Source organism: Nerophis lumbriciformis, linkage group LG06 (genome assembly GCF_033978685.3).
Source record: "Nerophis lumbriciformis linkage group LG06, RoL_Nlum_v2.1, whole genome shotgun sequence".
Classification (NCBI taxonomy): Eukaryota; Metazoa; Chordata; class Actinopteri; order Syngnathiformes; family Syngnathidae; genus Nerophis; species Nerophis lumbriciformis.
Genome location: NC_084553.2, coordinates 44,755,496 through 44,779,976, shown reverse-complemented (window position 1 = coordinate 44,779,976; position 24,481 = coordinate 44,755,496). Strand labels below are relative to the sequence as shown.

General features: G+C 36.5%; 2 protein-coding genes across 5 annotated transcripts in view; both read left to right on the top strand.

Moving 5' to 3' along the window:
* LOC133608843 (ras-specific guanine nucleotide-releasing factor 1-like) overlaps positions 1-8,462 on the top strand; it is a 75,487-nt gene extending 67,025 nt beyond the window's left edge. For both annotated transcript variants that reach the window (XM_061964425.2, XM_061964424.2), the window contains 4 exons: positions 2,981-3,060; positions 3,136-3,253; positions 3,378-3,446; positions 5,987-8,462. In XM_061964425.2, the coding sequence (XP_061820409.2) occupies positions 2,981-3,060; positions 3,136-3,253; positions 3,378-3,446; positions 5,987-6,079 (360 nt within the window). In that variant the 3' untranslated portion in view covers positions 6,080-8,462. The remainder of the gene's footprint in view (positions 1-2,980; positions 3,061-3,135; positions 3,254-3,377; positions 3,447-5,986) is intronic.
* Positions 8,463-9,212: 750 nt separating this feature from the next.
* Positions 9,213-24,408, top strand: ctsh (cathepsin H). Of its 3 annotated transcripts, none has more exons than XR_009815634.2 (12): positions 9,213-10,670; positions 11,810-11,841; positions 13,014-13,119; positions 13,198-13,268; positions 13,348-13,452; positions 15,373-15,459; positions 19,157-19,212; positions 19,299-19,380; positions 19,445-19,513; positions 19,591-19,697; positions 22,517-22,635; positions 22,731-24,408. XR_009815634.2 is itself a non-coding variant. In XM_061964420.2 (12 exons), the coding sequence occupies exons 1-12, from the start codon at positions 10,604-10,606 to the stop codon at positions 22,804-22,806; spliced, it is 990 nt and encodes a 329-aa protein (XP_061820404.2). In that variant the 5' UTR covers positions 9,213-10,603; the 3' UTR covers positions 22,807-24,408. The 3 variants fall into 3 exon arrangements, 2 of the variants coding, with proteins under 2 accessions (XP_061820404.2, XP_061820406.2); XM_061964420.2 differs by having other exon boundaries at positions 22,504-22,635; XM_061964422.2 differs by having other exon boundaries at positions 22,517-24,408.
* Positions 24,409-24,481: the final 73 nt, after the last annotated feature.

Sequence of the window (24,481 nt, the reverse complement as noted above, 5' to 3'; positions counted from 1 at the left end):
TGGTTGTTAGCTATGTGTCCAATTCCAACCTGTAGAAGAGGATTGCACTTCGTCAGGCCTCTACCTTCACACCTCTACAACTTGGGTGTCCCACCTGAAGATTAAGCCACTTCTGGTATACAATTTTACCTGAAAAAATAAACTGTGGTACCATTTTTTTTTTCAATTTACTGTAATACACAGGGGCAGCACGGTGGAAGAGGGGTTAGTGCATCTGCCTCACAATACGAAGGTCCTGAGTAGTCTTGGGTTCAATCCCGGGCTCGGGATCTTTCTGTGTGGAGTTTGCATGTCCTCCCCGTGACTGCGTGGGTTCCCTCCGGGTACTCCGGCTTCCTCCCACCTCCAAAGACATGCACCTGGGGATAGGTTGATTGGCAACACTAAATTGGCCCTAGTGTGTGAATGTGAGTGTGAATGTTGTCTGTCTATCTGTGTTGGCCCTGCGATGAGGTGGCGACTTGTCCAGGGTGTACCCCGCCTTCCGCCCGATTGTAGCTGAGATAGGCTCCAGCGCCCCCCGCGACCCCAAAGGGAATAAGCGGTAAAAAATGGATGGATGTAATACACAGTAAAAACACAACTGTAGATGTTAAGGTTAAAAAAAAAAAAAGCAGCTCAGTTGCCAGACTTTTACTATAAAAAAAACAATAGTATAGCTCCGTTGGTAGAGTGGCCGTGCCAGCAACTTGAGGGTTCTAGGTTCGATCCCCGCTTCCGCCATCCTAGTCACAGCCGTTGTGTCCTTGGGCAAGACACTTTACCCACCTGCTTCCAGTGCCACCCACACTGGTTTAAATGTAACTTAGATATTGGGTTTCACTATGTAAAAGCGCTTTGAGTCACTAGAGAAAAGCGCTATATAAATATAATTCACTTCCCTTCACATCACTTCACGTAGTACAGTTTTTCTTTTACAGTAATACACTGTACAAACAACAACGATATATATGTTTATAGATGTTTTATATTTGTTTTTATATTTTAATTTTAGCAACTGAGCTTCCAGCTTTTACCGTGGTACCGTTTTTTTCATCTACAGTATTATGTTGTAAAAACCACTTACTTTTTACGTTAACATTCTGGCAACTGAGCCATATTTACAGATACATTTTTTCAGTGTATGTAAAAATATATATAAATAGCAGTGACGTGCAGTCACTAGAGGCAGGTGAGGCCCCGCCTCACCTGCCATCATGGAAAGAAAAAAAATGTAAAAAGAAAAAAATATATATTAAATTGTTAAATGTATCCAGTGATTATACTATAAAGTTATTTTCCATTTAACTTCACCAGTTTTAGATTATTTTTATTCAAAATCGCTGAATTTTCACATTTGCCGTTCAAATACTGAGAAGAGACGGTGCGGTGAACAGCAGCCAGTCGAGGCACGTCACTCAGTGCCTCAACATGGACGGACTCGGCTAAGTGCTGGTCTGCTGTGCAGTGAGACCGTATTGCTATATGAACTATATTATACATTTCCATAGTTTAGTTAGCTGAGGTATATAATGTACAGTGTATTTTGTCAACAACCGTATGTGTGTAACGTATTTCTTGTGATGAGCGATCATAAAACGGCTGCAAAAAAGACGCACTGGCTGAGGCTCGCCTCCTGCACCCCCGCCGTAGAATGCACGGCAACCCCTGACGGGAGTGTTATATCAACTAAAGCCCACACTTAAACTTTCCACGTGCAAGATTGAATCTGTTTAAAAAAGTTATTTCATAAGAAGCCAAAAAGTGCAAAAACAATCATGTTCGTGTTGGAGGAGTTGTGAATGACTGCAGGGCCACAACATTAGGTACGCCTGCAGACTGCAGGTGTACCTATTTCACAACTCCTCCAACACGAACATTATTGTTTTTGCACTTTTTGGCTTCTTATTAAATAACTTTTGTAACCTATTTTCATGGGCTTTCCTCTTTGTGATGTTAAGTTCCTGTTATGCGCTGTTATACAGTATATGCCTTGAGCTCTTATTTTGAAGGCGCTAAGAGCGGAATTTTGACACGTTGGAGTGGAGCGGAAGTTTTTGAAAGAAGGTAAATGAAGTGGTCCTCGTGTAAACTGGAGCCTCCGTGTTTGTTATTTTGTAGTTTCATACAGTATAGGCGACATTTATAAACCCTCGGTTACACTTTTTTAAATAGATTCAATCTTGCACGTGGAAAGTTGAAGTGAGGGCTTTAGTTGATATAACACTCCCATCAGGGGGTTCATTAATCCAGCACAACAGCGGCGCATTTATAAGTAAAGGTAAGACCATAATAACGTTTATTTATTAAATGTGCTTTTTTGTGTGCTACAGTTTGTATGTGTAAAGTTAAAGTTAAGTTAAAGTACCAATGATTGTCACACACACACTAGGTGTGGTGAAATTTGTCCTTTGCATTTGACCCATCCCCTTGTTCACCCCCTGGGAGGTGAGGGGAGCAGTGGGCACCAGCGGCGCCGCGCCCGGGAATCATTTTTGGTGATTTAACCCCCAATTCTAACCCTTGATGCTGAGTGCCAAGCAGGGAAGAATGCTGGTATGAGCTTTTAAACATAACCCGTTAACTGCTGCCAATCAAATGGTGAATAAGATACTCTTTAGGGTTCATATGTTTGTAAATCTGACTGTGATGAAGTCAGTGCCTCACCAGCCATCAACCTCACCGCACGTCACTGATAAATAGATATAATCAAATGCAAAGACAATGTGTAATAAATGAGGCAAATCCCTATACATTAATATTATTCATTTACAAACAGCCCTCTGAGGGCAGCCCTAACTGGGATGTGGCCTGGTATAATGTTAATAAGTTAAGAGCACACATCAATACATTTACCGGTGCATTATTCAAACCTGATTGCTCTGTTGTGTAAGTTGATTTTACCAACCGGCGGACGATGCTTTGATGTCTTCTACCACACTACGCGTTATCGTGATTCGTTGGTCTATTGTGTCCTGTAAAATATGTTCTCCTTTTCCAGACTAAGACTGTGGTTGACAAGTTACAGAAGTTAGTGTCGTCCGAGGGTCGCTTCAAGAACCTGAGAGAAGCTCTGAAGAAGTAAGTCACCTAACAGTCGTCTTCTTTCTGCTTGCCAAGTGTTTCATTCGAATCCTTACAATCCTGTGTCTTCAGTTGTGACCCCCCCTGTGTTCCCTACCTGGGCATGTACCTCACTGACCTGGCCTTCATTGAGGAGGGAACGCCCAACTACACCGAGGACAACCTGGTTAACTTTTCCAAAATGAGAATGGTAAAACAAAAATAAAATTCAAATTAGCGCTGATGTTTGAAAGACGAGGACAAACCTCCTTTTTTGTTGATTAAAGTAAGAAAGTGTCAATGTAATGAACAAATTGTTTCATGTTTGTCTTCAGATATCTCACATAATCCGGGAGATTCGTCAGTTCCAGCAAACGGCTTACAAGATCGACTCTCAACCAAAGGTAGTGTTTTTGTCCACAGTGCATTGATGATAAACTTAATACTTATTCACCCTATATCAGTGGTTCTCAAACTTTTTTCACCAAGTACCACCTACGTAATGGCCAATATTAAAATTCAGTAGCGTAGTAGGCCTAAGTATTCACTAAATACAAGGCAGATAGTACCTTTGATACTTTGGACCACTGTAACATTACACATAGTTTAAACAGTAACACTGTGAAATGAGGAAAAGAAAACAATGTACTTTAATCAAATAATTAATTGGCATACCGTTAGATGGAGCCTCCGTACCACCAGTGGTACGCGTACCACAGTTTGGGAATTGATGCTCTATGTCATAATCTCATGCAAAGTTCAAGTTAAATAGCTCCAAAAATGCAGGAAAGTAAACTGAAGTGTTGTATTACTGACAAACTACATATAGACTCTGATTGAAGACAGACAGATTGATGTATCATATTCATGTTAAAATTAACATAAAATGAGTATAAAATGTTCAAAGCTATTAATAATGAATATTTAAAGGGGAACATTATCACAATTTCAGAATTGTTAAAACCATTAAAAATCAGTTCCCAGTGGCTTATTATATTTTTCGAAGTTTTTTTCAAAATTTTACCCATCACGCAATATCCCTAAAAAAAGCTTCAAAGTGCCTGATTTTAACCATCGTTATAAACACCCGTCCATTTTCCTGTGACGTCACATAGTGAAGCCAACACAAACAAACATGGCGGAAAGAACAGCAAGCTATAGCGACATTAGCTCGGATTCAGACTCGGATTTCAGCGGCTTAAGCGATTCAACAGATTATGAATGTATTGAAACGGATGGTTGTAGTGTGGAGGCAGGTAGCGAAAACGAAATTGAAGAAGAAACTGAAGCTATTGAGCCATATTGGTTTGAACCGTATGCAAGCGAAACCGACAAAAACGACAGCCAGCGACACGGGAGAAAGCGGGGACGAATTCGGCGATCGCCTTCTAACCAACGATTGGTTTGTGTTTGTTTGGCATTAAAGGAAACTAACAACTATGAACTAGGTTTACAGCATATGAAATACATTTGGCAACAACATGCACTTTGAGAGTGCAGACAGCCCAATTTTCATCAATTAATATATTCTGTAGACATACCCTCATCCGCGCTCTTTTCCTGAAAGCTGATCTGTCCAGTTTTGGAGTTGATGTCAGCAGGCCAGGGAAGCTAGGGTCGATAGGAATTGCTCACACACTCCGGCAGATTCAACGGGGGTCTGGCGGCAGATTTCTTTGACTTTATCGTTGGAAATGCATCTGCTTTGAGTGTCGCAGGATATCCACACATTCTTGCCATCTCTGTCGTAGCATAGCTTTCGTCGGTAAAGTGTGCGGAACAAACGTCCAATTTCTTGCCACTTTCGCATCTTTGGGCCACTGGTGCAACTTGAATCCGTCCCTGTTCGTGTTGTTACACCCTCCGACAACACACCGACGAGGCATGATGTCTCCAAGGTACGGAAAACAGTCGAAAAAACGGAAAATAACAGAGCTGATTTGACTCGGTGTTTGAGAAAATGGCGGATTGCTTCCCGATGTGACGTCACGTTGTGACGTCATCGCTCCGAGAGCGAATATTAGAAAGGCATTTAATTCGCCAAAATTCACCCATTTAGAGTTCGGAAATCGGTTAAAAAAAAATATGGTCTTTTTTCTGCAACATCAAGGTATATATTGACGCTTACCTAGGTCTGGTGATAATGTTCCCCTTTAAAAAGTTAGTTCTGCTGTATTATTTGTATTAAGTGTCACTAGAACATTACATCTGACTTTCAAAAAAATATTTATTTAATTTCTATATTTTATACAAGCAGAAATAACACACAAAAAAACAATATCTGTTGTAGTTTATTCTGATATTTTCTTATGCATATGGCACCATGTGGATATTTTCATTGAATAAGTCTCAGTTTTATATTGAAATGCATCAAATTTTGGGGTATTAAAAGCATGAATTAGCTAACACAAATCAAGGCATCAATATAAAACAGCATTCTCTTTATTATTTGAAATATTTCCATTTACTAGAGAAACTTATTGTGGAATGGCCTAGGTGTACCTGCCAGAGTGCAGCTGGGATAGACTCCAGTCCTCCCGCAACCCCGAGAGGGACAAGCGGTAAAAAAATGGATGGATGGATGGAAATATTGTCTCAACAGACACCACACTGTCCACACTTCAAGATAAAAATAAACATGCTAGTGCAATAAAAAAAATTAAGGAAACTGTCACCACGCAGTTGTTATGTGCCAACATGTAATAACAATAATAAGAAGAATACATTTTATTTTATACTGCATTTTTATATTCCAGAAAAATCTAAAGTGCTACAGCATTTAGGTGTTGGCCGACAGATAAGCGTGCTTGCTCAAAGAAGATTAAAAAAAAAATAAAAAATTTACCACTTTAAATTAAATTATATTTTTTCTGTGCTCATTGTACAATTATATTTCATTGCAATCAAGCATAACTCAACATCTTTGACGTTGTTGTTCTGCTAGGTGGCAAGGTACTTGTTGGACAACAGCTCTGTACTGGACGAGGAGAGTCTGTACGAAGCATCGCTCAGAATCGAACCCAAAACATCATCATGAAGCGGCTGGCTTAATTTCTCGTATGATGTGAACAGCATCATTAAGTTCCGTTTGAATGTGCATACACTATTATTTGTATTAGACTACATAGGCTGTGCCCTTCTTGTACATTGTCCTCTAAGACTTGAGTCAATTGGAGACTGAATCCCACCAAGGTTTTATTTGTATAGTTTACAGGGTATATGCTATTTATGGTGTTAAAACACACTTGTATGATTATTTTCAAGCTGAGATGAGAGAGGATCACATATTTTAAAGGGAATGTGCATTATATAAAAAGCCTCTCAATGAAGAGAGCGCATTTCAACACTAACTTCCACAAATATTTAGACTGTGTAAGCATGCAGTCGGTCGCCTTTAAAGTCCCCGCGTGAATGTTTTGCCTTAAAAGTACAGCGGCCTTTAGTGTCCTGAAGTGTTCATTAAACGCTCACTACTATACTGTACTATATACTAATTTGATAATTGCATGATCCTTTATTTAGAGTTCATTTCAATTTAACACAGACATGTCAGACACAGTACCTCAAACACTGACCTCCACTCTAAAAGACACAGTTGCCCAATTAATTACCAGCTATAGTCTACTTGAATATTGTATTTTCTCGGATAGTGCCTACTTTACTCCCCTACTTACAACAAATTAATTCATCTCCCTAAATAATTTCCCATTAAGGACAAAAGTTATTACATCTGTTATTACTTCAGTTCTTTTTCACACCGTTTAAACACTTTTGCTAACCAAAACAGCAGCACCTATGGAGCCACATAAACAATATCTGTGTGGAGTCATTACACATGTTGTGAAGGAGTTACTTTGGCAGTATTAAATACCGGTATTAATGCTCCGGTGCACTTGACAATGTGGTCGCTCCATAATGTTGTGTGTGTGTGGCCACAAACCATGGTGGTTATGTCCCAGGGAGAAGTGGGCCTTAATAGTTCTGCCTAGTCTACTTCTGTTGTGACCATTTTTTCTGCATTTACAATTAATAGTTAGTTTTCTTAAATCGATTATGGCTCTCAATTGTTTTCGGACGTAGCTGCGTTAAATAAATACCCGCAATGTAGGAATTATTAATTATAAATCAAATATTTTCATAAATACAGCATAAAAACCTGTTTATGACCTTCTAAATGTGTTTTACCATTAAAAGAGCCCTCTGGACACAGAATCATACCATTTAGTAAGGGTGTCAAGAAAATGTATTTTCAAATTAATCGCAATTCTCATTTGGAACGATTCTTAATTGATTAAAAAAAAATTATTTACCATATTTTTCGGATTATAAGTCGCTCCGGAGTATAAGTCGCACCGGCCGAAAATGCATAATAAAGAAAGAAAAAACATATATAAGTCGCACTAGAGTATAAGTCGCATTTTTTGAGGAAATGTATTTGATAAAATCCAACACCAAGAATAGATATTTGAAAGGAAAGAATAGTGAACAACAGGCTGAATAAGTGTACGTTATATGAGGCATAAATAACCAACTGAGAACGTGCCTGGTATGTTAACGTATCATATTATGGTAAGCGTCATTCAAATAACTATAACATATAGAACATGCTATACGTTTACCAAACAATCTGTCACTCCTAATCGCTAAATCCGTTGACGTGTGTGTGTGTGACGATAGCTGATATACGCCTAGTCTCTTACGTGAATGAGATAAATAATATTATTTGATATTTTACGGTAATGTGTTAATAATTTCAAACATAAATCGCTCCAGAGTATAAATCGCAATATGCAAAAAACTGCGATTTATAATCCAAAAAATACAGTATTTTATTTTATTTATTTATTTTTCAATCTGTCCTGTCCAGCCACTCAGGAAAATCATATTGTTGATGTAGATGCCCATATCTGCTGTCCAGATTTACTTTAGGAGAGGAAGTGTGGGATACTTCTCTTGTTGCCTTATTTGTATTTGACTTTATTAAACGTTTGGGTAGCATTTTGTTAAACAAAACCAATTTTCTTTTAAGTAATATATAAATGTATCATAGCTGTGTATCTATTTTATGAAGGAGTGTAGTTAATCCTAGAACTGGCACCCAATGTAAACAAAAAGTATTGATTTTGAATCGAGAATAGTTTTCAATCGAGAATCGATTCTGAATGAAATCGTTACACCCAAGAATCAAATTGAATTGTGTGGCGCCCAAAGACGCACAACCCTACCATTTAGTCACCTTTACACTCTTTTAATCCAATATAATAATGCTGCCTGAGGCTGAGCCAATCAGTAGCCACAATACTCAACAGCATGCTCGGATAGGTTTGGTCTCCTCTCTCTAGTGGCCAATACTACTGTAGTATTGATATTTTTATTTAGCCATTGTTATGCTTGAAAATACCTAATTTAGGACATCTTAAATCTAGTTATAATAAGTATTATTAAGTATTTTTATATATATATATATATATATATATATATATATATATATATATATATATATATATATATGCGTATATATGTATATATATATATATATATATGTGTGTATATATATACGTATATATGTATATATATAATATATACGTATATGTGTATATATACGTTAGGTGAGGAAAAAACACAGAGGCTATATCATCCCTACAAGCCTGTTTCGCAGGTTTCCCTGCTTGTCAGGGGATTTTATTTTATATATTTTTATACATCAATAAAATCCCCTGACGAGCAGAGAAACCTGCGAAACAGGCTTGTAGGGATGATATAGCCTCTGTGTTTTTTCCTGACCTAACGTATATGCCACTCTACCCCGGTATTGAGCACTGCATAACGGATAAACCACAGAAACCTTGACTATATATATATATATATATATATATATATATATATATATATATATATATATATATATATATATATATATATATATATATATATATATATATATATATGTATATATATATGTATATATATATATATATATATATATATATGTATATTTATATATATATATATATATATATATATATATATATATATATATATTCTGTATATATACACACGTATATATGTATATATATATATATATATATATATGCACATGTATATATATGTATATATATATATATATATATATATATATATACATGAATACAAAAGCCTACAAAGGCTTCCCTTTATATACAGAGGCTTTTTGTTCAAAATTAAATAAATATACAGAAAGCTAATCAAATAGATAATTTATATATAAATTAGTTTGTGATGCTTTTTATTAGTTACTTGTTTTAGTACCAATTTATTTCATAGTATTGTTAATTATTCAATGATGTTATTCAGTTGTATCATTATCATATTTTTTGCCCGTTCTTTTTTTATGCTTTTCAAAAACATGTTGCATCAGGAAAAGTGCCATGGAGTGTAACATCAATTATTACAATTAATCTGCCAAAGTCCCCCATTAGAAAGGGAGGGGATGGATCAATCATCTGATTGGTTGAACTCAATGTGTGAGGAATAAAAATTTTAATTTTGGCCACCCCATCTGCTGTTGAATAAATAAACACCCTCGGCCACAATTCCGTGAATATGGTAAACAGATGCCGCATCGGCAATATACTGTAAAAATAATTAGAATATATTTGTACAAATAAAATCCTCCCGTCTAATACATCCCATACACCGAATAGACACTAGCCAATATATGAGAAAATGCCGTAAATATGATTAATTAATTGTTGGAATCAAATGAAATGGAGGATATTGGTAATAGGTTTCATGCAACCACACAATGTGACACTTTGACTACGAATTTTGGATTTTAAGGATGAGCTTTGTACGTAACGCAATGTATGTAGCAAGTTTAATAATTCCCAGCTCCTATACTCTTTATGGGTAATGACCCTTTTGCGGCCAGTGTATCATAGTTTTGCCTTAATCATGAAAACAGATGATTATATATGCCACAAAATGATGTATACTATTTTGTTGTACGATTTTGCCAATGAAGTTTTCCCTTGTATACACAGCATAACCCTGGAAATGCTGTATAATACCTCCTCTGCTTATGATACTTCTAAGTGTAACACATTGAGTTTTAGCAGGACCTATATACAGTAGTACTATTGTGCTTATTCTTGGGATATTTCTATATATGTATTTTTACAGGCTTTGTATAGAAGAGCACTTAACAGCTTAAGTGGCAGGCATGTGCCACTTTGTTCCAAATCTATCTACATAGCACATTTGGTGTAAAAAAATGAATAAATAAAAAAAGGCACATGAGATGTTGAGCAAGTGAGCAATATGCAGCGCTATGACCATTGTGTGTCCACGGCTTGAGTTGTATTTGCAGTTTTTTGCAGGAAGAAAAAAGTGTATTCTTTCCTGCTTACCTCTTGTTAATAAATATCTTCTTTCTCAGGGGGAGACGTGTTGTGTGTTTCTCACAGTGAGGCTGGAGGGATGTCAAAGGTCGTCATAAGGGAGGGAGAGAGGGAGGATGCGGGGAAAAGAAGGCTGGTCATGGGATTCTAGCAGAGCTCCTTTGAGGCTGTAAAAGGAGAGCATGGCGCTCATACTGCTGACGTTATTTGTCGCTTTTGTTTATACACAACAGTTAACTTTACTAGGAGGTAAGTCATCGCGTTCTAATGCTTTTAATTCTTTATTGTTGGTATAGTTTAGCATATAGTAAATTTACTGCTTTTCGTGTGAGATAGTCACAATGATGCAGCTTACTCTCTTACAAGTCGTTCAATTCTCAAATTAATCTTTTTTTATGTTAATCCATTATTAGGCATTCATATAAATCCTTATTTCAGTGTAGTACTCACCCTGGCAAAAGGCATGACACACTTTTGGAAACACATTTTTACATGTGCAAAGTGCATTTTATTATTAAGAGACATTGGAGGAATGCAATAACTGCATGTATTGAATACCATTTGCTCAGAGTATGGTCACAGAATTCGACATTTCACTTATGTCTCTGCACTGACTAAACGGAGCAGGAACGATGGCATGTGTAAAAGGGAAGTAAAATAAACACAAGAACTACAGATGCAATTTCCTTTATTGATCAGTTGGGAAAATTGACACTGCAAGTTTATTTAGAGAGGGCTATTTTCACGTAAGGCATCTCAAAGTGCTTCACAGATGCATAAAATTACCAGAAGGCAAATAAAAGTACAAATACAAATAAAATCATCCTAAAACAATCTTAATTCATTTAAAATGATAAAGTGTTGATAAAAATACATTCAGTTGTCACATGCACTATTAAATTAAAGTGTTTTCAGCTTGGATTTACCAGACTATTTCCAGACAGTTTTTTGTTATATTTTTTAATTATATTTATATTATGAACACATGTTCAGCAGTGGAGCACCGACCACAAGAAAATTAATTAATTAGTAGTATTTTTTTATTCCTGCTGAATATTTGTTTCCATAATAAATTTAATATATTATTTTATGTAATAGATTTAGTATTTAATTATATCCGATTTGCAATTCATTATTTAAACTTTGTCGATATTTTCACAACTACCTTTCTTGTGGATTAGCTGGCAGAAATCACATGATTCCGCTGTCTCGTAGTGAAAAGCCATTCATCGTAATACATGAATTTTTGTTACACAATATACTGTTAAATATATTCCTATGTATTGTGGTAACGTAGAAATATGTGATACAGACAGTAATACAATGACAGCATGTTCATTCTTATGATTATTAACATGATGCTTGTTTCTTTTCTTTTTTACCGTCAGAGGAGTATCAGTTCAAACGATGGATGTCACATGTACGTATCACACTATACTCCGCAACGTATTGGGCCGGCATTTTAGATCTGTTGTTATAGAAATGCTATAATTATAACGGTATATTGGTGTGACCCCGGGATGCAGAGACGGTAGGCGAAGTTCAGATAAGAAGGTCTTTTAGATGTAGAAAAGGCACACCATGAACATTCGTCACACTGACAAACAGACCAGTGTTGCGAGGAAGGCACCTCTGAGAAATAAACCCTCCTGATTAGGGATCAGAAGCAGGTGAGTTAACCTGCTCCCTAATCAAAAGCAGTGGTAAAGTCACTGCCAGACATAATCAAAGCAGGAAGTGCAGCAAAAATCAGTGCCTGAGCTGGAAAAAAAACACTAAACACAACGAAAAACTGTCACACAGAGCTTGACAATATTGCTGCTTCCTGGTTGATGGAGGAGGATATAATTGTTCCAGTGAAGTCATGGGTGACTAAAACAGTAACACTAATTTTACTATACCTTCACCTGTATCCAGATTGTCACCATTTTTTGTATATTATATAACCCTGGTAACCTTTTTACTGCTTTATTATGTCAAAAATAAGTTAAACTACCAATGATAGTCACACACACACTAGGTGTGGTGAAATTTGTCCTCTGCATTTGACCCATCCCCTTGCTCACCCCCTGGGAGGTGAGGGGAGCAGTGGGCAGCAGCGGTGCCGCGCCCGGGAATCATTTTTGGTGATTTAACCCCCAATTCCAACCCTTGATGCTGAGTGCCAAGCAGGGAGGTAATGGGTCCCATTTTTATAGTCTTTGGTATGACTCGGCCGGGGTTTGAACTCACAACCTACCGATCTCAGGGCGGACACTCTAACCACTGAGTACGGAATGGGCAAAATTTGGAATTCTGGGAATTTTTGGAATTTGTCAAGGGAAAACCCGCGATTCCCAAATAGGCTGAACAGTTTGAAGTTGGAACGGTTTGAATCGGGTGAAAAATGTGGAGGGTAGAGCGCGAAAATCTGGGATAGAATAAGAAGTTGAAGTTAAATAAATTAAAAACTATATGTTTGAATGCTTTGGAGCATTTACACAATAATAAATACATGACTTTTGGTGTAGATATTCATATGTGTGTGAATGCTCCAAAGCATTCACACAAATATGGAGTATCAACGGTTCTCTTCTGCACATATTCTTGCAGCACAACAAAGTCTACAACAGCAAAGAATACTTCCATCGCCTCCGCATCTTCATAGAGAACAAGAAGATGGTGGATGTCCATAATGCTGAGAGTCACACCTATACAAGTACAGTACAGTCAATAAGCAGCTTGCCAAACCGAGTCACTGGATACAATTTCATAAACGCCTGTTTATTTTTTTTAGTGGGCCTAAATCAGTTCTCTGACATGACATTCGAAGAGTTCAAGAATTTCTTCCTCCTGCAGGAACCTCAGGTATGACACGTCTGATGCTAGGAGCGATTTGTTGTTGACTCAAATGTTTCGAGAACATCATTTATGACATCTGTTGCAGAACTGCTCAGCCACCAAGGGGAACCATGTCAGCAGGAGCGGCCCTTATCCCAAAGTTGTGGACTGGAGGGCCAAAGGCAACTTTGTGACACCTGTAAAGAATCAGGTACGACAAGATGGGACTGAATGGTCAAAGTTTAACGGAAAAACACATTTAAAATACACATTTTTTAACCTGGAGAGCAGAAAACTGGGATGCAAAGGTTTTTGCAGGCATAGGGACTATGCAAAATACTGTAAACTTCCATTCATATAGTGTATACAGTATATACGTACTGTATATAGTTTATCCTATAAGCAGAGGCCTTTTTTGCCCGTCATTTAAATATGTAATCTATAACAACAATGTCATTATTGTTAATATAAAATATATAAAGCCATGAAAATGCAATACTAAAGCTTGCTTGTATCAAATTAAGAATGTCTTAGACTAAGTAATGCAGGGGTGTCAAACGTACTTTGCTAAGTATAAAAATTAGCCGAAATTTTTTAATGAAAGAAACTGCTGTTCTAAATGTATCCACTAGATGTCGCAATAGCAATTCTTTGTATCTTCGTAGATGATGCGACACATGTAAAAAAATTAAAAAAACACATGACGTTAGTGCACCAGTCAAGGAAAATGAGCAAATTACATATAGTAAATAACATCCTGTAATTTGATTTTGATATTATTTTTTTTATCTTGATAGATTGATAATTAACACCAATGAGTTGACAGATGAACATTATTACATCATTTATTCAGAAAGTATAAATAACGACAAGTAAAGGTAGAATACTATTAACCGCAACATGTAAGTGTAAAAAAAAAACCCAACAACATTATTATTTGTACATTTTCAGAATGTGTTTGTTCTATTTTTAAACAAAGAAAACAATCTGAAGTTGTCTTTATTTTTAAGTTACCGTGCTGTGATTTTACCAGTCCGGCCCACTTGGGAGTAGATTTTTCTCCATGTGTTTGCATATTTTCAGGATGTAGATATCTATATATATATATATATATATATATATATATATATATATATATATATATATATATATATATATATATATATGAAATACTTGACTTGGTGAATTCTACCTGTCAATATACTCCTCCCCTCTTAACCACGCCCCCAACCACGCCCCGCCCCACCCCCGACCACGCCCCCACCCCCACCTCCCGAAATCGGAGGTCTCAAGGTTGGCAAGTATGCAACTACCTGTGGCTGCACAGGACAAAGTTATGTATGTTTCACTTTTGTACCTCATTGCACACAACTGTAGTTCGTTCAAGGACCCTTGATTAAAGTTAGAAACTGAGGCATCACTAGGTTTTAAGGACAGAATTAACCCCCACTAAAAATAATAATAATATAATCATAATAATAATTATGATGTATATATACACACGAATCAGCTTATATGGACTTTACACTCTGAAGTAAAAGGCAACTTGACATATTTCCTATCATATTTAGGGCCAAAAATTATTTTAAAATTGGTATTCTGGCCACTTTATGTTGAATTTGTATTTATGTTTTTTTTCTAAATATGTTCTACATATGTTAATCTTATCTTTAAAAAGTAAAAAAAACTTAATTAAGATATTTTTAATGTGTTTATTTCCACTAAATGCATGCAATAATTAGTTTTTTAGTGCATGTAAACATACCAAATGTGTGAATGGAGCGGCGACGTTTAGAGTGGGAGATGGGTTGGCACACACACATACACACTAAGAAAAAAATCACAATAACATGACAATCCTATTTTTTTCAGTCTACGACGCCACTGCCCTGTCAGTACTAGTGTAGTGGTTCACGTAATTGACTTTCATTGTAGCTTGTATGGGATTCTTTCCTGCTCAATGTACATTTTACTATTCTAAATCAGCATGGACATGCTCCATCCTCTGTCATCACCTTAATACTTAAATAGTAAATGGATGGATACTCTGCATTACATATTTAAAAAAAAAAAAAAGCTTTTGTCACTACAGCACATAATTATGGCTAATTGTTTTGTGTTCCTTGGTGAGGGTCACTGTGGGAGTTGTTGGACCTTCTCCACCACAGGCTGTTTGGAGTCAGTGAACGCCATCGCCACCGGAAAGCTTATATCTTTGGTAAGAGACAACACGATAAATATAATAACACATAATATTGTATCTCAAAAAGACACAAACAATAGCAGATGACGCCAAATGGTTTATGTTTGAAGTTTATTTGGAACATGCATACAGTTACAATATGACACATCACATATTTCCAGTTTCTCATTATGTCTGAAAAGGAGTAAGAAGAAGCAGAGTTTGTTCAATCCTACCCTCTTTCCATTTCATAGCAATTACTAACACATTTGTTCACTCCCTGTTCTCAATTTGTAACACAGTTGACTTCTCCCCAAGTGATTCAGAGCGTTTCTTCCTGTCACTCACACGCAGACTGTGGACAAACGTCAGATATAAATGCAGCTTATAATTTATTTCATGACATTTTTTTCTCACTTTATGATACACACTGCCCCATCAAAAAATGCACTATAACTAACTCCACAAAAACTCCATGGATAACCAAAGGGCTTGCAAACGCTTGCAAAAAGAAAAATTATTTATATAGGACTTTTTTTAGGCATCAAACCATAGAAACAGAACAAAGGTACAAAACATATAAAAATAAATTAACCAGCATATTAATAGCAAGCAGAAAAGAATACACCACCAAACTATTAATCCAAAAGAAAAATGATATAAAGGGAATTTGGAAGGTATTAAATACAATTATTGGGCATGGTTCAAGCAGTCCTTGTTATCCAGAGTTTTTTGTTGAGAACAACCAAATCATAAGTGACAAGAAGATGATTGCTGACGGCTTCAATATGTTTTTTGTTAATATTGGGCCTGAGCTGGCAACAAAAATCCCAATTAATGATGAACAGCCCATGGAACTTATTGAAAAAAATCCTTACTCGATGTTCCTTACTCCGACTGTCGAAAAGGAAGTTTTAGAGATTATTCAGAAAAGCCAGAACAAAACATCACGTGACATTTATGACCTCGACATGAGGACGGTCCGGAACGTAGCGGAAGAAATCATCAAACCATTCACATACATCTGCAATTTATCTTTTCAACTTGGACAATTTCCTTCACAAATGAAACTCTCAAAAGTCATCCCCATCTTCAAATCTGGAGACAAACACCACTTCACAAATTACCGGCCTCTCCCTTCTGCCACAGTTGTCAAAAATATTGGAAAAATTATTTGATAATAGACTTCGTGGCTTCATTGAAAAGCACACATTATTATATGATTGTCAATATGGGTTACGACAAAATAGGTCAACTTCATTAGCTTTAAGTGATTTAATAGAGAACATTACTAATGGTATCGAGAAAAACAAATTTGCTATAGGAATTTTTATTGACCTGCAAAAGGCTTTCGATATCATTGACCACCAGATTTTGGTAAATAAACTGGAAAACTATAGCATAAGGGGAGTGGCAGGGAAATGGCTGAAGAGCTACTTGAATGAGAGACAGCAGATTGTTCAGATCGACCAACATCAATCTACATTCATGAACATAACCTGTGGAGTCCCCCAGGGGTCGATACTAGGACCCACACTATTTATAATGTATATCAATGAAATATGTAAAGTATCAACACTGCTGAAGTTCATCCTCTTTGCTGACGACACAACCATTACATGTGCAGGTGACGACGTAAAGCAACTTCTGGCCTCTGTAACTGAGGAGATGATCAAGTTAAAAACTTGGTTTAATACAAACAAATTGTCTCTCAATTTAAAGAAGACCAAAATCATGCTCTTTAGCAATCGCAAAAGTGAAATACCCATCAGGATTGGTATTGATGATACACCAATAGAATATGTTCAACAAAATTCATTCTTAGGAGTGGTAATAGATGAAAATATCTCATGGAAGCCTCATATAAGTTACCTGAGAAAAAAAGTTGCTAAATGTGTTGGAATGATGAGGAGATCATGTCATTTATTGAACACCAATGCTCTGCTGTTATTATATCATTCATTTATTATGTCGTATGTAAACTATTGTGTTGAAGTCTGGGGAAATTGTTATAAATCTCATCTACAGCCTTTAGTCACTCTGCAGAAAAAGGCCATTAGGATTGTGTCCAATGTTCACTACAGACATCATTCAAATCCACTATTCATGGAGTTAAAACAACTTAAACTGCACGATGTGGTCAATTTTAAAACTGCTCAAATTATGTTTAGGGCATCCCAAAACTCTCTACCATCCAATATACAAAACCTATTCCAGGATAGAGATGCTCACCATAGTTACAGTATAAGAGGAAACAATAAATTATATTTTCCTAAATTTAGAACAACTTTAAAATCAATGTGCATTTCAGTGCGTGGAGTCAGTTTGTGGAACAACTTAGGGGACGAGTTAAAAACCTGTTCTAACATGATTCAATTTAAAAGACTGTTTAAAAAAGAAGTACTGAAGAAGTACGAGGAGGAAAGAGAGTGATGCTCTCTTCACAGAGCGATGAGAGAGAGGTGTATGGTCAGAGAGTGTTTGGGCCTGTGTGTGTGTGTGTGTGTGTGTGTGTGTGTGTGTGTGTGTGTGTGTGTGTGTGTGTTTTGTCTCATCTTGTCTTGTCTCATAGTAACAGTGGTACTATTGTATTGTTAGTGTACAGGAGCTCTTCTTGTTTTTGTTTGTATAGTATTGTTCTTGTATTATATTGTTTATGTTAAATGTGGAGTGAGTGAGAGGGGTTGGGATATTATAAGCATTTGCTTCATCCAACCCCTTTTCAAGCCTTGCATAAATGTCACTGCCAAAATGTAAAAAAAAAAAAAAAAAAAAAAATGTGTGTTGTTGTACTGTGCAGGTTTGAAATAAATAATTCAATCAATCAATCAATCAGACTAAAATATTTTAAAAAAGTGTCTCAAAGTCTGCAATCAACAACAGAGGAGTTATGATGCTAACTTTAAGATAATGGTGATAAACGAAGCAGACTCTTCAAACATCTGTTCAGCAGCTAAAAAATATGGGAATATGCATTTTTTAACAATATGATTTGCCTGAGCGGCTACGAGACCCCGAGAGCAACAAGCGGTAGAAAATGTATTTATGGATGGGCTAGAAAGGACGGACTAAAAAACTAATAATTACAAAAAAAAAGTGTTTTACTTGGGACTACCCCACGGGCCTTAGTTTGGGGACCCCTGGTCTAAAGCATCACAGCAACACCAAACACAGAATGATAATAATAATAGTTTGTGGTAGTTTTCCCCATAATAAAAAATGTTGACATAAATATTCTGTACACCTCCTGAGATTCTCACATCCTATTATAAATAATTCAATATTTAAAAACTACAAAATAAGTATGCATAAAAGTATGTAGAGATTGGAGTGTTGTTGTTTTTTACCATTATTCACCTATTTATTATTTATTTTAGCCGTACTTATTTTTTATGTATATGACATTCACTGTATTTATCATTTTACTTAAAAATAAAAAAATACAAAAAAACAATGTTAAAGGAGAAGACTTTCAATTTTGTGAAACCATTGCAGTAAAGTAAATAAAAGGTGATATTTTGACCATGGAACAGTTTTTTCCTCCCATAACAGAAAACGACAATTGACAACAATTTTCAGAACATTTGAATTATCATTTCATATTAAAATAGTTATTTCCCTAAAAAATATATATATATATTGCTTTTTCTATTCGTTTTATTGGTCTATCTTGTTGTTTTACTGACACTGAAAATATAATTGATAGTGTTGTTGTGCACTTTTCTTGTTTCAGTCTGAGCAGCAGCTTATTGATTGTGCACAAAACTTCAACAACCAAGGATGCATGGGGTATTTATTTATGTTTTCATATTTTAATATATTGTCCTAATGCCAGTAGGTTGCATGTACTTAAGGACACACTTCACGTGTTTCAGTGGACTTCCCAGCCAGGCCTTTGAGTACATCAAATACAACAACGGCCTCATGACAGAGGAGGACTACCCCTATAAAGGCTATGTATGCTTTTGTTCTCGCTTGTATAACTTTTCCTGATGATGACATTTGGTCGTATTTCCCTTAGGATGACACATGCCACTTCCACCCGCCGCTTGCCGCCGCTTTCGTCCACGAAGTTGTCAACATTTCGAGTGTGAGTTTTCACACAAGTTGGAAAACATATGTTTGCATTTTGGTGGAATGTTGCTTTGACATTTGCCCGCCTTGAAGTATGACGAAGACGCCATGTTGGATGCCGTAGCCAGGCTCAACCCGGTGACTTTTGGCTTTGAGGTGACGGCCGACTTCATGCACTACAAAGATGGCGTTTACACTAGGTGAGACAGTTGTGTTGTCTTTACTCGCACTATGGAAAATATACATTAGATATTATTGGTATTAAGGGTGCATATTCCAATCAGCACACAAAATAGTCATGCAAAAAAAACTTCCCTTTCACTGTAAATAATCCAATAAACACATTTTTTTCTGCATCACCACATTGTGCTTCAAATATTGCAGCTTCACCACATTCCATATATTTTTTATTTTTCTGAAGCATATTACCGTATTTTCCAGGCGATAGAGTGTATCGGTATCCAAGCCGCACCCACCAAATTTTAGAGTAAATTTGGTTTTTTTTACATATATCAGCCGCACTGGACTATAAGCCACAGATATATCCTGGTACAAAAGATTTTGTAAATGTTTATTTACAAACCTTAATTGTTTCCAAACGGTGCCTGTAACAGGACAGTAAAAACAAAGCAGAAGTCATCGTCATGGACCCACTAGCTGCAGAAGCTAGCTCTCCAATGAGCTAAACAGACTCAATTTAATGAATTTACGAAACTGAAACAATACAAAAAGAATACCGTTGTAAGTTAATAATACTACCACAGAAACTTATTAATGTCTTAGCATATTATTTAATGCTAATGATTACATTACGATAGCACGTACAAATACTCCTACAGACATCACACATGGTTTTTAGTAATAGTAAAAAATTATTGTTTTAGTTATATTGGGATAAGCGGTAGAAACTGGATGGATGGATATTGTAAAACTTACAATTGTTGATTAGAGTGATAAATAAAGAATCCTTTCAAGCAGAAACGCCATGGTCGGTAATACTTCTGGTTCAAGGCACAGAAAAGGAAATACATTTTTAATCTAAAGCACCTGCAGTGAGCAAACTCGTCCAAAAATGGCACTATAGCCATACTTGCCAACCCTCCCAGATTTTCCGGGAGACTCCCGAAATTCAGCGCCTCTCCCGAAAACCTCCCGGGACAAATTTTCTCCCGAAAATCTCCCGAAATTCAGGCGGACTCAGGTCCATGAGGACCTGAGTCCGCTAACCCACAATATAACCAGCATACCTGCCCAATCACGTTATAACTGTAGAATGATGGAGGGTGAGTTCTTGGTTTCTTATGTGGGTTTATTGTTAGGCAGTTTCATTAACTTCCTCCCAGTGCGGCAACAACACACAACAACAGCAGTCACGTTTTTGTATACCGTAAAGCAGTTCGTCTGCCGTAAACAGCAATGTTGTGACACTCTTAAACAGGACAATACTGCCATCTAGTGTTATGTGTGTGTATATGTGTAAATAAATGAACACTGAAATTCAAGTATTTATTTATATATATATATATATATATATATATATATATATATATATATATATATATATATATATATATATAATACAATTAATATATATATATATATATATACATATAATAAAATAAATAATATATATATTATTTATTTATATATATATATATATATATATATATATATATATATATATATATATATATATATATATATATATATATATATAAAAGACATGCACCTGGGGATAGGTTGATTGGCAACACTAAATTGGCCCTAGTGTGTGAATGTGAGTGTGAATGTTGTCTGTCTATCTGTGTTGGCCCTGTGATGAGGTGGCGACTTGTCCAGGGTGTACCCCGCCTTCCGCCCGATTGTAGCTGAGATAGGGTCCAGCGCCCCCCGCGACCCCGAAGGGAACAAGCGGTAGAAAATGGATGGATGGATGGATGGATGGACTTGGCGAATTCTAGCTGTAAATATACTCCTCCCCTTTTAGCCACGCCCCCGACCACGCCCACCCCACCTCCCGAAATCGGAGGTCTCAAGGTTGGCAAGTATGACTATAGCACAAACAATAACACACCTTTTCAGTGTCTCTGTCGGTGTAGTATGAAAACTCTTTGTTGAATACAAAACATTATAGCCATTAGTGAAGAAAAATCCATAAATTGCTGCACCATTTTATAAGCCACAGAGTTCAAAGCGTTGGAAAAAAAGTAGCAGCTTATGATTTGGAAAATACGATATACAATTTTTAATCCAAAAATTAGGCATTTCCAAGCATAAAAATCGATTTAAAATGAATTCACATTCTTAAATACATAACTTAATCCTAAAGCAAAATGAGCAAGGAACAAAAACAGGAAAGACATATTTAGGCCAACCTACTATAGTGAATGATATATGAATATGTGAGTATGTGTCCTTTTACACTTTTTAAGGCTTTTGTTGTAAAGCCATTGTGTAAAAGCTAACAAAACAAATACAAAGTAGCTAAATGTTTACAATTTGACATGGAAAACACCTCTGACCTCAAGTTCAGTCGTCTTACTCTAGAGAAGACTATGTAGGTGAAAACTCTAATCCCAACTTTGACAATATAAATACAACATACTGGTATATAGTTGTTGTTGTATAAGTGTAATAAATGCGTGTATGACTGTGTCGACTCGCATTTTAAACCAATGCCACAGAGTCTTGTCACATGAGCCTCCCTCGAAGCAGACTTTTGCACGACTTAAGTAATGTTGTCAAGCCTAATTTGTTATGGTGCTACTGTACTGATATCATATTGCTGCTCGAAGGTAGGTGGCCACTTCACATCGCTACCTTTTCTTGCTTCAAGCATGCAAACTGGCCATATTAACATATTATGTGACCAATAGTGTAGAACTGATAAGTTCAAATGTATTTTCTACAGTAAGTTTTTCCTGCATGAAGTAATGCGCAAGTAGAAATGGCATGCAATATGACCCTAAAATGCCTTTCCGAATCTAAAATAATTGATCTTTGAAGCACTCTGTGTAAGAACACAGCCGACAAGGTGAATCACGCCGTTCTGGCCGTGGGTTATGGCGTTGACGACAACAACACAACGCCATATTGGATTGTGAAGAACTCATGGGGCGTCGCCTGGGGAGTGGATGGGTAAATATAGTCAGTTATGGTGTTAATTATAATTATCATTAGTTGATTCTGTACTCAAGAATCATAGACGGTTGTTTTGTCTCTTATTTCCTCAGGTATTTCATGATTGAGCGAGAAAAAAACATGTGTGGACTGGCTGCTTGCGCTTCCTACCCCATTCCTGGGGTTTGAAAAGTTACTATATGTAAGACCCGCTGTACTGTGATGCAAATTATGTGTAAAGTATGGAAATAAGCAAGTGTGAATTGTGCTACAAAGACAACCAAAAAGTCACAAGGTCTTGGATACGCATTGTGCTGCAATGGATTTATGTGCTTAAAAGCTCATGTTACACTGTTGTTTTGTTGTGTTGCTGAGCCAACAGGTCAGCTGCCATGTCAATTTGTCACTTTGTATGGAAGTTTCCAGTTTTAAAACAAACAAATATCAATGCAGGATACTTTTCTGCATTTATGGGTTCACACAAGTGGGAATTTACATTGATACATAACAATGAATGCTGCATGTGTACTACTACAGAAATAAAGTTTCTGAAAGGCTTTGCATACTATTACTACTAATGTTGTTGCATTTAGCAAATGTATAAATATTTCAATAATGCTAATATTGTCCAAATATATAAAATAATAGTAAAACATCTAACATAAATATACAAACCCCGTTTCCATATGAGTTGGGAAATTGTGTTAGATCCATCTAAGATGGACTGATACAAAGTGGAAAAGTGTTCTGTGGTCTGACGAGTCCACATTTCAAATTGTTTTTGGAAACTGTGGACGTTGTGTCCTCCGGACCAAAGACGGAAAGAACCATCCGGATTGTTATAGGCGCAAAGTTGAAAAGCCAGCATCTGTGATGGTATGGGGGTGTATTAGTGCCCAAGACATGGGTAGCTTACACATCTGTGAAGGCGCCATTAATGCTGAAAGGTACATACAGGTTTTGGAGCAACATATGTTGCCATCCAAGCAACGTTACCATGGACGCCCCTGCTTATTTCAGCAAGACAATGCCAAGCCACGTGTTACATCAACGTGGCTTCATAGTAAAAGAGTGCGGGTACTAGACTGGCCAGTCCAGACCTGTCTCCCATTGAAAATGTGTGGCGCATTATGAAGCCTAAAATACCAGAACAGAGACCCCTGGACTGTTGAACAACTTAAGCTGTACATCAAGCAAGAATGGGAAAGAATTCCACCTGAGAAGCTTAAAAAATGTGTCTCCTCAGTTCCCAAACATTTACTGAGTGTTGTTAAAAAGAAATGCCATGTAACACAGTGGTGAACAAGCCCTTTCCCAACTACTTTGGCACGTGTTGCAGCCATGAAATTCTAATTTTTTTATTATTTGCAAAAAAAAAAAAAAAAGTTTATGAGTTTGAACATTAAATATCTTGTCTTTGTAGTGCATTCAATTGAATATTGGTTGAAAGGGATTTGCAAATCATTGTATTCCGTGTATATTTACATCTAACACAATTTCCCAACTCATATGGAAACAGGGTTTGTAATTGGCTGTGTTGCATATGTGCCGCACAGTACTATTTATGTAGCGTACATTACACTTCTCAACGATTGATTGATTGATTGATTGATTGACTGATTGAGACTTTTATTCGTAGATTGCACAGTACAGTGCATATTCCGTACAATTGACCACTAAAAGGTAACACCCGAATAAGTTTTCAACCTGTTTAAGTCGGGGTCCATGTTAATCAATTCATGATATAAATATATACTATCAGCATAATACAGTCATCACACAAGTTAATCATCATCAGAGTATATACATTGAATTATTTACAATACGGGGGGTGGGATGTGGAGGGGGTTGGTGCGGGGGGGTT

Excerpts from the sequence above, each read along its gene's own strand:
- ctsh (XM_061964420.2), top strand. The coding sequence starts at position 10,604 with ATGGCGCTCATACTGCTGACGTTATTTGTCGCTTTTGTTTATACACAA. Across the intron at positions 10,671-11,809 it reads ACAGTTAACTTTACTAGGAG|AGGAGTATCAGTTCAAACGA; the intron begins GTAAGTCATCGC and ends TTTTACCGTCAG. Across the intron at positions 22,636-22,730 it reads GTCGCCTGGGGAGTGGATGG|GTATTTCATGATTGAGCGAG; the intron begins GTAAATATAGTC and ends TTATTTCCTCAG.